Source organism: Salmo trutta, chromosome 39 (genome assembly GCF_901001165.1).
Source record: "Salmo trutta chromosome 39, fSalTru1.1, whole genome shotgun sequence".
NCBI classification, from domain to species: Eukaryota; Metazoa; Chordata; class Actinopteri; order Salmoniformes; family Salmonidae; genus Salmo; species Salmo trutta.
In genome coordinates, this window is record NC_042995.1 from 8,105,634 (window position 1) to 8,120,277 (window position 14,644).

At 42.8% G+C, this 14,644-nt stretch overlaps 1 protein-coding gene across 4 annotated transcripts; it reads right to left on the reverse strand.

Annotated features, from left to right (window-relative positions):
* Positions 1-1,830: 1,830 nt before the first annotated feature.
* On the reverse strand, positions 1,831-14,369 carry LOC115179774 (NACHT, LRR and PYD domains-containing protein 12). 4 transcript variants are annotated; one of them, XM_029741531.1, is made up of 9 exons: positions 14,286-14,369; positions 12,813-12,966; positions 10,277-10,577; positions 10,111-10,143; positions 5,132-6,872; positions 4,818-4,985; positions 4,216-4,389; positions 4,007-4,053; positions 1,831-3,683 (listed from the first exon to the last, which is right to left on the reverse strand). In XM_029741531.1, exons 3-9 carry the CDS (start codon positions 10,566-10,568, stop codon positions 3,148-3,150), a joined length of 2,991 nt encoding a protein of 996 aa, XP_029597391.1. In that variant the 5' UTR covers positions 10,569-10,577; positions 12,813-12,966; positions 14,286-14,369; the 3' UTR covers positions 1,831-3,147. The 4 variants fall into 4 exon arrangements, with proteins under 4 accessions (XP_029597391.1, XP_029597392.1, XP_029597390.1 ...); XM_029741532.1 differs by lacking the exon at positions 14,286-14,369 and adding an exon at positions 13,958-14,230; XM_029741530.1 differs by lacking the exon at positions 14,286-14,369 and adding an exon at positions 13,920-14,230.
* Positions 14,370-14,644: the final 275 nt, after the last annotated feature.

Below are 14,644 nucleotides of genomic sequence, written 5' to 3' on the forward strand. Positions count from 1 at the left end.
GTCTTGAATTAATGTAGGTGGTTGCGAGCCTGTTTGTCAAGAAGGAGTACCAGAGGAACGAGAGAGCCAAGGAGAGGAATAGGAAACACTATTAATAAATACGTCCGGCAGGTAGGCAGGCAGGCAGGCAGGCAGGCAGGCAGATAGGTAGGTAGGTAGGCAGACAGGCAGTCGGGTAGGTAGGAGGGTAGGTAGGCAGGCAGGTAGGCAGGCAGGCAGGTAGATAGGCAGGTAGACAGGCAGTTAGGTCGGTGGGTAGGTAGATAGGCAGGTGGGTAGGTAGGTAGGTAGGCGGGTAGGTAGGTGGGTAGGTATGTGGGTAGGTAGGTAGGTAGGTAGGTAGGCGGGTAGGTAGGTAGGTGGGTAGGTAGGTAGGCAGGTAGGTATATGGGCAGGTAGGTAGGTAGGTAGGTAGAAGGGTAGGTAGGTAGGTAGGTAGGTAGGCGGATAGGTAGGTAGGTAGGTAGGTAGGCGGGTAGGTAGGTAGGTAGGTAGAAGGGTAGGTAGGTAGGTAGGTAGGCGGATAGGTAGGTAGGTAGGTGGATAGGGAGGTAGGCAGGTAGGTAGGTAGATAGGCAGGTGGGTAGGTAGGTAGGTAGCTAGGCGGGTAGGTAGGGAGGTAGGTAGGTGGGTAGGTAGGTAGCTAGGCGGGTAGGTAGGTAGGTAGGTGGATAGGTAGGTAGGGAGGTAGGTAGGTGGATAGGGAGGTAGGTAGGTAGGTAGATAGGTAGGTAGGTATATAAGTAGACATATAGAGAGGGAGATCATGACTTTGATGTATTGATGCTGTCTACTGCTGCAGCGTGTTAGGCTTTGGTTAGAGAGGAGAGGAGAGGGGCATCACCCAGCTTATTTTAGAGGACATCAGTACAGGTTGAGGGAGGATGCCCTTGGACATGTTCTCATTCCCACAACACTGTATGACTACCTCTCTAACGGTCTATGTCTAACTTGGTGGAAACTTTACTAATATACATACAGTAGATACATACACATGAATGGTAATAATATAGTTACTACAAGGTATATTCCAAGGATATTCATTGATCATTTACCGGCCATGCACAAATGTGTTGCAACAGCCCCTGTAGTCCATTGTGATCTATAGGAGGTTCTCTGTTACATATCAGTGGGGTAAATACCAGGGAAAATGAGCTTGTGCAGACTGGCCCTCTGAGTCCATGTTTGTGGATGGACCATAATGGATTCTTAAAGCGATGAATGGCTTATAGGCATGACAGCCATGTTTCAGCAGGATGGGCTTATCCACGGCACAGGGCACAAAGGATATTAGGGAATCAGCGTAAAGCGCAGAGGAGACGACGACAGGAATAAAGCCTTGGCTCGCTGGTAAGCCCTCTCCCTCCTCCCTCGCCAGCCAGACCAGCATGGAAACGTACGTGGTGGAGATGATGAAGCAAGAAGACTTGGCACACAGCCATATTGTGTGTTCATATCCCCATTACTTGTTGTGTGGTTCATTTTGTGGGCCATAGCCAACAATTAATAAGTGTCACTCAATCTGCCATCATAGTGACTGGAGGTCATCGTTGTCTGTTGTGGCAGTGTCTTTCAGGATGAATGTCTGCTGGAATGCCTTGGTAATCCATATGGAACAATGACTGGATTGGATGGAAGCCAATTTCCTAATGACTGTGAGTGAGCGAGGTAGCCTATCATAGATGTGCCAACAAGCAACCATGCATCCATAATATAGGCCCAATATATGAATGTACTTCTCCTTATACCGTATATCTCTTTCAGTCTAACAGTTGGCAAGGTATTTGTTATCTATTTAGATATATTTTGAACAAAGCGCAGAAATCCAGATTAATAAAATGCTGTCATTTAATAAAACACATTACAAAAACAAAAACGAACAGTGTCTTGTTTGAAGTAATTACAACCTAGTGTCATGTTTCACAGTTTACACATGAAGAACTCTCTCCTCGGCGCGCACGCACACACGAATATCTCCACAACACAATCTGCTGAGGCTCCCCTGTCCTGTCAGAGTGGGACTGAGGCATAGGTTTGATTTATGTGGCACCCCTCACCCCCCACTGTGAATTAGAGACCACGGGTCGAACACTATTTTTCTTTGTGAGCAGGAGCATGCTCGTGGCTAAAACCAGGGCAAACACCGTTTATCATTAGCTAGACGATAACATTCCTTAGGCGAATTAACCACGCCACCATATCGACTGGCACGGGCCGGGAGTCTGCGCCCCTTCACTTTGATTCATCTCCCAGAATTCCCATTCCAACTCTATCGAAGTAATCTCAGTGAAGAAACAGCATTGATCTCTAACCACACACACACACACACACACACACACACACACACACACACACACACACACACACACACACACACACACACACACACACACACACACACACACACACACACACACACACACACACACCAAATCAAACCAGGTCTGCAGTGTACTTCTTACCTCTTCTTCTAGATGCACAAATGATCTGGACTTGCATACTACTTAATAGGCCTATGAAGTGATGTTTACCCTTGCCCATTCATGTGCTGTAATGCTAGCACCTTACAGTCCATTCACAAACCTATTGTTGCTCACTGCCTTGTGCCTCAGTCTCTCAATAATATCAAATAAGTCTATGTACAAGTGGAGGCTGTTGAGGGGAGGACGGCTGATAATAACGTCTGGAATGGAGTAAACGGAATGGCATTAAGTTTAATTGATACCATTCAACGGATTCCTCTCCAGTCATTACCACGAGCCTGTCCTCCCCAGTTAAGGTGCCACCAACCTCCCGTGCTATGTACTATGTATCCTACTTTAGTCAAATATTTAAAGACGCCAACAGCACCTATGCTTATTGTATCTAAAAGTAGAACGTAAAAAAATAAGAACATTCTAGAAAATTTTATTACAAACAATAAGGAAAAGCAATAACAACTAGAGATTTTAAATGGGAGATTTTTACAGCAGTGAGGTGATTCTAGTTACAAGGTCAGTCAACTTTAGAGATGTACGGTATATTCATGTTTACTTACTCATTCATGTCATGATCAGAGTGAAACATATCCCATCAGGTCACCCAGATGTGATTGAACAGGAGTATGACTTCTCTGAAGACTCAGGTGTTCCTCTAGGACACAGGAGGTTATTTTACCTGACACAGGGTCACAGTCCCTGTGTCACCCCCTACATAAAACCCTGGGTAGACGGGCTCAGTGAATGTAGAGTGGAATGTGTGCAAGTGGGTCAGTGTGTCAGAGGAGACGCTGTAGAAGGACAGAGTGCCGGACGGCCAGTCCAGATACACTCCTACTCTGCTGGAGCGGGACGAGGGGACAGGTATGTCGGTTCTCTTATAATTGTGCCTGGCAGAGTAACTGTCATAAAATCTGTTCAGATTCCAGGACTTGTCATTGGCTCCAAGCCGACTGGCAGGACCCTTTCCTCTCCTGCTGATTCCTTTATATGTTACTGCTATACAAGCCCTCCCACTCAACTCTACCTCCCAGTAACAGCACCCAGTCAGACCCTCTCTACACAGCACCTGTTCATAGTCCTCAAATCTCTCTGGGTGATCTGAATACGGCTGCTCCTTCCAGGTCCATTCCACCTTCCTGTTCTCCTCAGACAGAGAGAGGGTTCTGTGTGCTGTGTTTGGGTCCAGTGTGAGATCACATGCATCTAAATGGGGGAGACCAGGATTGAAATATACTGTATTTGGGAAAAAACACTTGGAAAACATGTATTTGAACATACACAGTATTTACACAAACATTTAAATACTCCCATGCATTTGACCCAGGTCTGTTTGGTATTTGAAATAATGTATTCTGGAATATTAAAAAAATATACTTTAAAGTACTTCCAATAGAAGAAGTTGATTAGGGCCACATTATTTGTGAAAATACACAGAAAATAAGCATTTAAATAACACATAATTGAACACATGTATTTAAACCCAGGTCCAACACAAACAGCATATGCCCATTAAACAAAAAACTCACATTTTTGGGGCCCTGATTTTAACCTGCACCCTCTACCATGGTCCACACTGTAGGAAAAGCAGAGGAATAGACAGTGAATTAGTCACACACACACACACACACACCACACACACACACACACACACACACACACACACACACACACACACACACACTAGGGAATACATTGTGTTACACTGAGTACTGATTGATTCAAAACCTCTACATACTTGAGTTTCTCCAGTTTACAGTGTGGATCCTCCCGTATAGCATAGAGCAGCTTCACTCCTGAGTCTCCTGGGTCATTGTAGCTCAGGTCCAGCTCTCTCAGGTGGGAGGGGTTTGACCTCAGAGCTGAAGCCAGAGCAGCACATCCTTCCTCTGTGACCTGACAGCCTGACAGCCTGCATCATGATTTCACATGAACATCAAAAATGACAGATGCATTTTGCTTCTTCTCTCAAAGCTGATATGGATTAAACTTCAGTCTAAAATGTGATGTTCACATTGACTTCTGGATTATGATAAGGTACTGTACGTAGTACTAAACTATTTCAGACACTTCTAAACCATGTTGCTCACAAACAACGAGGAAAACTAAAGTATTGCTAAAATAGTTATATTCCTATCAGCATGGCTACAATATTGCTAAAAAAGAATTGCTGAATTAATTATTGGAGAAAATGAAAATGATGTGGATTTAAAAAGTTTGTTTTACAGGACTTTTGTTTTGCAGTATTGAATCTGAAAGTTAATTAAACTGAAATTGGCCTCTAAACACGTTGATCTAATGAATAATTATTACTTGTTGAACAAGTACAGGAATACTCACTTCAGTGTCACCAGTTTACATTGTGGACTTTGCAGTCCAGCAGAGAGTAGCTTCACTCCTAAATCCTGCAGGTCGTTGCCACTCAGGTCCAGCTCTTCCAAGTGTGAGGAGATGAGAGCTGTGCCCAGCGCTTTGCAGCATCGGTTTGAGAGGTTACATTGATTCAGCCTAAATTAGATGTTTAAAATCGACAATTTGAGGTTTTACAGCATGTTATTTGAGAAGTAGCATAGCAGTATAAAAATGTATATATATATTAATTGAAATATTTATTCCTGATGATCTGTATTTAAAATGTCCTAACAGTTACTCACAGGGCTGTTCTGGAGGCTTTGACTACTGGCAGCATCCTCAGAAGAGCCTCATCTGATCTAAAGTATTTCTTCAGGTCAAACACATCCAGCTCTTCTTTTGAAGACAGCAACACAAACGCCAGAGCTGAAAACAGTGCAGGTGACAGTTTGGTTGCTGAGAGACTTCCTGAGCTCAGGTAACTTTGGATCTCCTTCACTAGAGAATGGTCACTCAGCTCACTCAGACAGTGGAACAGATTGATGCATCTCTCCGGAGACGGATTCTTCCTGATCTTCATCTTGATGTACTCAACTATTTCCTCACTGGTCTGTGAGCTGCTTCCTGTCTGTGTCAGTAGGCCTTGTAGGAGAGTCTGATTGGACTCCAGTGAGAGGCCCAGAAGGAAACGGAGGAACAGGTCCAGGTGTCCATTCTTACTCTTTAGGGCCTTGTCCACTGCACTCTTGACTAAGTTCATCATAGGTTTGTGTTTCCGCAATATCCGCAAAAATGAGTTCTGTTGGACCAGTGGGTTTTTATTGCAGTTTATGAATGTGAGAAACACATAAACAGCAGCAAGACACTCCTGGATGCTCAGATGCACAAAGCTGAACACTGTCTTCTGACTGGTCCTCCCCTCCACCTTAAAGATCTCGGTGCACAAACCTGAGTGCACAGATGCTTTTATGACTCCAATGCCACACTCTGTCAGGTCTTCCTCATAGAAGATAAGATATCCCTTCTCCAGCTGATGAAATGCCAGCTCGCCAAGTTTAAGGACTATGTTGTCACTTTCTACGGAGTTCCTTTTTGCTCTTATCCTGTCTGTCTGAAAGATCAGGAAGTGTAAGTACATCTCAGTCAGGGTTTTGGGCAACTCTCCACTCCCTGCTTCATCCAACAGCTTCTCTAGAACAGTGGCTAAAATCCAACAGAACGCTGGTATGTGGCACATGATGTGGAGGCTCCTTGATGACTTGACATGGTTGATGATTCTGCTGGCCAGTTTCTCATCACTAATTTTCTTCTTGAAGTACTCCTCCTTCTGTGGGTCATTGAACCCTTGTACCTCTGTCCACTGGTGGATGTGTTGACGAGGGATCTGATTGGCTGCAGCAGGTCGGGACGTTATCCAGATGAGAGCAGAGGGGAGGAGCTCTCCTGTGATGAGGTTTGTGATCAGTTGGTCTAGCGAGGCTGGCTTTGTGTCGTCTGTCAGAACCTTACTGTTGAAGTTCAGAGGAAGTCGACTCTCGTCCAGACCATCAAAGATGAACAGAACTTTAGAACCTTCCCCCAGGGTCTTCACCGGTCCCATGACACTGAAGAATTGATGAAGCAGTTCAATCAGACTGCAGTCCTTTCCCCCCATATTAGAATTAATTTGGCAAAAAGGAAGTGGAAAGATGAAATCAATGTCTTGGTTCTCCTTTCCTTCTGCCCAGTCGTGAATAAACTTCTGAACGCAGACAGTCTTTCCCACGCCAGCGATGCCCAGTGTAAGCCCTGTTCTGATTGGCTTCTTTTGATCAGGTCGGGGTTTGAAAATGTTGTTGGCTTCAATAGTGGTCTCTCCTGTGGCTGGTGTTCTGGATTCCAGATGTATGACCTCATGCTCATCTCTGACCCCTCCCCAGGCCCCCTCGATCACATGGAGCTCAGTGTAGATCTGGTCTAGGTAGATGGAATCACCTTCCTTTGACGTCCCCTCATATATACAGCCGTACTTATTCTTAAGGAAGGATTTCAGTTTGTCTTGGACTGCAAGAAAAAACAAAGATCCAGTGAGTTGACTTTTTATATTACTGCCATGGTAACGGTATGTGTGTGTGTGTATTGACGTCCTTATGACATGATTTGGTCAGGTTGTTTTGTCAAACGTCTTTTTAGAGACCATAAATGACCTGGTTATCTCACCAGATAACAACCAAAATATGACGTATTTCACATGATGTCTCGATGTCGTCATGAACGAAGACGTTTTTACCAGGTTATCTAAGACACTGCATCTCAGCGCTAGAGGCGTCACTACAGAAATCCTGGTTCGAATTCAGACTGTATCTCAACCGGCCGTGATTGGGAGTCCCATAGGGCGGCACAAAATTGGCCCAGTGTCGTCCGAGTTTGGCCGGTGTAGGCCGTCATTGTAAATAAGAATTTGTTCTTAACTGACTTGCCTAGTTAAATAAAGGTTATATTTAAAAAATAATCTGGTATACAGTGCATTCGGAAAGTATTCAGACCCTTTCCCTTTTTCCACATTTTGTTACATTACAGCCTTATTTTAAAAAGTATTAAATTAAACTATTTCCTCAATCTACACACAATAGCTCATAATGACAAAGCGAAAAGTTTTTTAGAAATGTTTTCAAAGGTATTAAAAATAAAAAACATAAAAACCTTACTTAGATAAGTATTCAGACCCTTTGCTATGAGACTGTTTCCATTGATCATCCTTGAGATGTTTCTACAACTTGACTGGAGTCCACCGGTTGTAAATTCAATTGATTGGACATGATTTGGAAAGGCACACACCTGTCTATATAAGGTCCCACAGTTAACAGTGCATGTCAGAGCAAAAACCAAGCCATGAGGTCAAAGGAATTGTCCGTAGAGATCCGAGACAGGATTGTGTCGAGGCACAGATCTGGAGAAGGGTACCGAAACATCTGCAGAATTGAAGGTCCCCAAGAACACAGTGGCTTCCATCATTCTTAAATGGAAGAAGTTTGGAAGCACCAAGACTCTTCCTAGAGCTGGCCGCCCGGCCAAACTGAGCAATCGGGGGAGAAGAGCCTTGGTCAGGGAGGTGAACAAGAACCCGATGGTCACTCTGACAGAGTTCCAGAGTTCCTCTGTAGAGATGGGAGAACCTTCCAGCAGGACAACCATCTCTCCAGCACTCTACCAATCAGGCCTTTATGGTAGAGTGACCAGATGGAAGCCACTCTTCAGTAAAAGGCACATGACAGCCCGCTTGGTGTTTGCCAAAAAAAGGCACCAAAAGGACTCCCAGACCATGACAAACAAGATTCTCCGGTCTGATGAAACCAAGATTGAACTCTTTGATAACGCAGGAGTGGCTTCAGGACAAGTCTCTGAATATCCTTGAGTGGCCTAGCCAGAATCTGGGCTTAAACCCGATCAAACATTTTTGGAGACACTATATTCAGCAGCGCTCCCCATCCAACCTGACAGAGCTTAAGAGGATCTGCAGAGAATAATGGGAGAAACTCCCCAAATACAAGTGTGCCAAGTTTGTAGCGTCATACCCAAGAAGACTCGAGGCTGTAATCGCTGCCAAAGGTGCTTGAACAAAAGTTCTGAGTAAAGGGTCTAAATACTTATGTAAATGTGATATCAGCTTAAAATGTTTAATACATTTGCAAAAAAATCTAAAAACCTGTTTTTGCTTTGTCATTACGGGGTGTTGTGTGAATATCGATGAGGGTGGAAAAACAATTTAATCTGAATACTTTCCGAATGCACTGTATCTTATCTGGTCTTCTCAACCAGAACCAGTTTCCTACTAGAATATAACATCATAATGAAGTCACCTGTCCATAGCCATGGGAATTAGGGGTGCTGAAGGTGCTGCAGCTAATACATTTAAGTACATTTGGCAAATGTATATAATTATGGCTGTACAGAAATAAATAAACAAAATACCAGGCTACACAAGAGAGCATAATCTAGCCACCAAGGAGCAATAGCTTATCTTAAAAAATGTGGCTATTGGTTGCATTCAAGACAAGGTCATTGATCTCAGTTTGTCAGTGTCAGACTATAGGCTGTGATTTCATGTAAAACGATGTAGAATTGCATGAATTAAAGCCAACCCCACCCGCCGGTCAGCACCTCCAACTCAAAACATTATCTTGCCATGTTCACATGCTCGTCGGGACTTCCTATTTTCTAGTTGTGATGTCGGAAATGCGACTGTTTCATTCTTGTGCTTTTTTATTTAACCTTTATTTAACTTGGCACGTCAGTTAAGAACAAATTATTATTTACAATGACGGCCTACACTGGCCAAACCCGGACGACGTTCGGCCATTTGTTCGCCGCCCTATGGGACTCCCAATCACGGCCGGTTGTGATACAGCTAGCTTGATAAGATAGATAACATTGCTAATAATAAAATTAGCAAGCTTGCTTAACATTGACAATATGGTCAAACTAGATACATTATCCATATTGATGATGTCGTAGTTGTCAAAAATAGATTTATTGTCATATTTTGGTTGAGAAGGTCAAAGGTCAATCACCACAACATTTTCTCTGAGTTTCCCACTTGTAAGTGCAACATCGAGGGTCGTTCAAGTGAAACTTCCCAGTCGAAACTAATGTGGCGGATGAATCAGAATTAGTTGGGTAACATAGATAATGAAGATGTTTTATTAGCATAATATGTTTATGTGAGATACTTGTCATTAGAAAATATCCCTTTGGACCCTGGTGTCTTTCAGTTGCACTTTTCCCTTAGCTGGGGCTCAGTCACTTGGGGCCCAGAGAGGGGAGAGGTCAGGCTTGTCTTTTAAACATGTCCCTGAAGAGGACAGAATGGAACATTGTCTTCATATGTGAATGTGTCTTTACCTATTCTTAAACCATGTGAAGGGATGGCGTGATTAATGGGGAACCAATTATTTGTCTCCACAATGTCTGTGCGCAAGTCACTCCCCTCAGTGAGCTTGTCCAGGAATGGGATCAAGAGACATTTCTGATTTTTATTTAACTAGGCAAGTCAGTTAAGAACAAATTGTTATTTGCAATGACGGCCTAGGAACAGTGGGTTAACTGCCTTGTTCAGGGGCAGAATGACAGATTTTTACCTTGTCAGCTCGGGGATTTGGTCCAGCAACTTTTAGTTTACCAGCCCAACTCTCCAACCACTAGGCTACCTGCCGTCCGATAACTCCAACAGTATGTGAACACGGCATATGCACGTTTCAAATTCTGCCCGCTGGGTGCTGTTGTGTAGATTCAAACAGCTTACCTCTGACTTCTAAAACCACTAGAGCACTCGGGGCTGAGAGAGAGAGAGAGAGAAAGAAAGCTTTTTTAGTACATCAATTTCGTCTGGGATTTTCTGCTGCCTGCCGTGTTTCGCTGCTTGTTATGTAAAAATGATAATAATCTTAAAAGTTGAATAATTGTCTAACCTGCTGCTTCTGTTTTCTTAAACTCATTGTACTGGTTATTTAACCTATCAGACATTTGGTTCTGATTCATCTTCCTCAGGATTTCCAGTGAGATCTTCACAGCTCCGTCAGGACTGTAGGTCTCCACCATCTTGTTTGTAATGTCCAGTCTGTCAGCATTCTCCAGCTGGCTCACTGGAATGTGAGGAAAGCCTTCCAGCACGTCCTGGGTCAGGTGCCATTTAAACATCTTTAGATTTCCATTATCAAGGTCCTCCAGAGTGGCCAGCAGAAGATCAGCAACAGAAGGCATTTTGGATCACTGAGGATAAGACATGAGGAAGTTATCTGCAATAGACTTTAGATACACATGACTAATCTGCCATGGTAGTCATGCAGCATTCTTAAAAGTCGAATGCATCCAAGCCAAGCCCCCTACTGGGGAAAATCATTACAGTCTCACCGTTGTAGCTAGTCAGGTGTATTAGTACTGGGCTGAAACTAAAGCCTGCACACCTAGCTCTCCAGGACCAGGATTTTCTTGTGACTCAAGCTAGAAAGTGTCTATAACCGACATTACTGGCTAAGTGAAAAACAACACTTTGAATATGCAGTGCATTCAGAAAGTATTCATACCCCTTCCCTTTTTTCACATTTTGTTACTGTCACGTCCTGACCATAGAGAGCTCGTATTTTTCTATGGTAGAGTAGGTCAGGGCGTGACTGGGGGGGTTTGTCTAGTTTAATTTTTCTATGTTGGGGCTTTCGTATGATTCCCAATTAGAGGCAGCTGGTCATCGTTGTCTCTAATTGGGGATCATATTTAAGTAGTTGTTTTTCCCACTCGTGTTTGTGGGAGATTATTTTGAGTTAGTGCATGTTGCACCTTTTCGTCACGGTTTGTTGTTTTGTTTATAGTATGTCTTGCATAGTTTCACATATAAATAAAGATGTTGAACAATACCCACGCTGCGCCTTGGTCTCCTTCATATGACGAACGTGACAGTTACCTTACAGCCTTATTCTAAAATGGATTAAATACAATGTTTTCCTCGTCAATCTACACACAATACACCATAATGACAAAGTGAAAACAGGTTTTAAAAATGTTAGCAATTTTTTTTACAAATCCAAAACAAAAATACCTTATTTACGCAAGTATTCAGACACATTGCTATGAGACTCGAAATGGAGTACAGGTGCATCCTGTTTCCATTGATCATCCTTGAGTCCACCTGTGGTAAAGTCAATTGATTGGACATAATTTGGAATGGCACACACCTGTCTATATAAGGTCCCCACAGTTGATAGTGCATGTCAGAGCAAAAACCAAGCCATGAGGTCGAAGGAATTGTCCTTTGAGCTCCGAGACAGGATTGTGTCGGGGAACAGATCTGGGGAATGTCTGCAGCATTGAAGGTCCCCAAGAACACAGTGGCCTCCATCATTCTTAAATGGAAGAAGTTTGGAACCACCAAGACTCTTCCTAGTGTTGGTCCCCTGGCCAAACTGACCAATCAGGGGAGAAGGGCCTTGGTCAGGGAGGTGACCAAGAACCTGATGGTCACTCTGACAGAGCTCCAGAGTTCCTCTGTGGAGATGGGAGAACCTTCCAGAAGGACAACCATCTCTGCAGCACTCCACCAATCAGGCCTTTACGGTAGAGTGGCCAGACGGAAGCCACTCCTCAGTAAAAAAGGAACATGACAGCCCGCTTGCAGTTTGACAAAAGGCACCAAAAGGACTCTGACCATGAGAAACAAGATTTTCTGGTCTGATGAAACCAACATTGAACTCTTTGGCCTGAATGCAAAGCATCACGTCTGGAGGAAACCTGGCACCATCCCTACGGTGAAGCATAGCGGTGGCAGAATCATGCTGTGGGGATGTTTTTCAGAAGCAGGGACTGGGACAATTGTCAGGATCGAGGGAAAGATGAATGGAGAGAAGTACAGAGAGATCTTGATGAAAACCTGCTCCAGAGTGCTCAGGACCTCAGACTGGGGCAAAGGTTCACCTTCCAACAGGACAACAAACCTAAGCACACAGCCAAGACAAAGCAGAAGTGGCTTCGGGACAAGTATCTGAATGTCCTTGAGTGGCCCAGCCAGAGCACAGACTTGAACCCGATCAAACATCTCTGGAGAGACCTGAAAATAGCTGTGCAGCGACGCTCCCCACCTAACCTGGCAGAGCTTGAGAGGATCTGCAGAGAAGAAGGGGAGAAACTGCCCAAATACAGGTGTGCCAAGCTTGTACCCAAGAAGACTCGAGGCTGTAATCGCTGCCAATGGTGCTTCAACAAAGTACTGAGTAAAGGGTCTAAATACTTATGTAAATGTAATAATTACTTTTTTTTTTGTATAAATTAGCAAAAATTTCTAAAAACCTGTTTTTGCATTGTTATTATGGGGTATTGCATGTAGACTGATGAGGGGAAAACACAATTGAATCAATTTTAGGATAAGGCTGTAACCTAACAAAATGTGGAAAAAGTCAAGGGGTCTGAATAATTTCCAAATGCACTGTATCACTAACACACGACCCAACAACTTACAGTAGTGATCATGAATTTATTTCTCCCCTTTGTGTGAAGCTCTGCTCTTCATTCTGGTGAACTGAAGGGAGAGTCAAGGTACAAAGTGTTTCACTGATCCACCTCCTCCGTGTAGGAACCAGTTGGTCCCCAACATTGTATCACCACTGTAAGCCTAAACATGTTGTAACAGAGAGAAGAATGTTGGTGAATATGTTTGTACATCAAACAGAATTCAAGTGTACACACCCAAATATACTCACAGTCAGTGGTGGAAAGTACTTAAGTAAAAATACTTTAAAGTACTACTTAAGTTGTTTTTTGGGGTATCTGTACTTTACTACTTATAGTGTTGACAACTTTTACTTCACTACATTCCTAAATAAAATGATGTACTTTTTACTCCATACATTTTCCCTGACACCCAAAAGTACTAGTTACATGTTGAATGCTTAGCAGGACAGGAACATGGTCCAATTCACACACTTATCAAGAGAACATCCCTGATCATCCCTACTGCCTCTGATTTGGCAGACTCACTAAACACAAATGCTTAGTTTAAATGTCTCAGTGTTGAAGTGTGTCCCTAGCTATCCGTAAAACAAGAAAATCATGCTGTCTGGTTTGATTAATATAAGGAATTTTAAATGATTTATACCTGTACTTTTAAATTTGATACATAGGTATATTTTAGCAATTACATTTACTTTTGATACTTAATTTTAAACCAAATACTTTTACTCAAGTAGTATTTTACTGGGTGACTTTCACTTTTACTTGAGTCATTTTCTATTAAGGTATCTTTACTTTTACTCAAGTATGACAATTGGGTACTTTTTCCACCACTGCTCACAGTTCACAACCCATTTCCTCATGTCCATCCGTAAGCCCTTCCTCTCCACCAAGTACAAGTTCATTATTAACTACACAAACACTTCATATAGAGCTAACAAACTGGTTTGATAAAATGTGAATTTGAAGAAAAACATTGTGAGAGGCACTACCTCCTTGTAACAGTGTCTGTACTGATCCACGTCAGACTGAACACATACCATTAAGTCAATGTTCTCTTACTCAGTCCAGGCGATACTTCCCTTATACTATATAACCCTTAGTCCATTCACTCACTCTGCTCTGTCGTGTGGATTCATTTCCGAAATATTTACTTTATGTCATCTCCGTTTTGAAGATGATGTTCTACTTTGTCGTCTCATAATAGATCCTGTGCAACAAATCGTTTTTTTACGGTTAACTTTTCCGGAGGACGTTACACAACACCAGGAAGCCGCAGTGGAGAGAATAACTTCTTAAAGGAAAAGTTCAGTATTTTAACATTTGGAAACTAGCAATGGTGGAAACTCCCTCCGGCCAATGTCTACAACAATCCTATATGGTTTTAAATCCATGAAGGGGGAGTGCAAGTATCAAACACTTATGTTACAGCTGAAGCATAGTGAATACTTTGTATAGCCCCCCCCCCAAAAAAAACCTCACCATGTCAACAAATCGTTCTGCAGTCTATGTGGTCCGATAGCTTCCAGCTTGAATTAGTTGTCGTGGCTCATCTGAACAGGTGTAGTAGGGTTGGGTGATTTGTATAAGTTTAAATGTTCCCTACTATTTAGGGTCCCAAAATTATGAATTCTACCCTCATATCGCATAATAATGAATAATAATAAAATCACATATTTGTTATAATACCTCTGTTCAACTAATTGTAGGATGCAACACATGGACTGAACAACCTATTATAGTTATTCTATGGATTTATCAAATACGGTTATTGTTTTGTAGAATCAAATACTTTGTATCCGAATTTTGCCAGATATACTATGATAAATGAAATGTAGTAA

What these genes read in the sequence shown, in the direction of transcription:
- LOC115179774 (XM_029741531.1), bottom strand. Translation starts at nt 10,568, where the DNA reads ATGCCTTCTGTTGCTGATCTTCTGCTGGCCACTCTGGAGGACCTTGAT. An exon ending in TAAGAAAACAGAAGCAGCAG is followed by an intron (nt 10,144 to 10,276) that starts GTTAGACAATTA and finishes TCTCTCTCTCAG; the next exon opens with CCCCGAGTGCTCTAGTGGTT. An exon ending in AGTGGTTTTAGAAGTCAGAG is followed by an intron (nt 6,873 to 10,110) that starts GTAAGCTGTTTG and finishes TTTTTCTTGCAG; the next exon opens with TCCAAGACAAACTGAAATCC.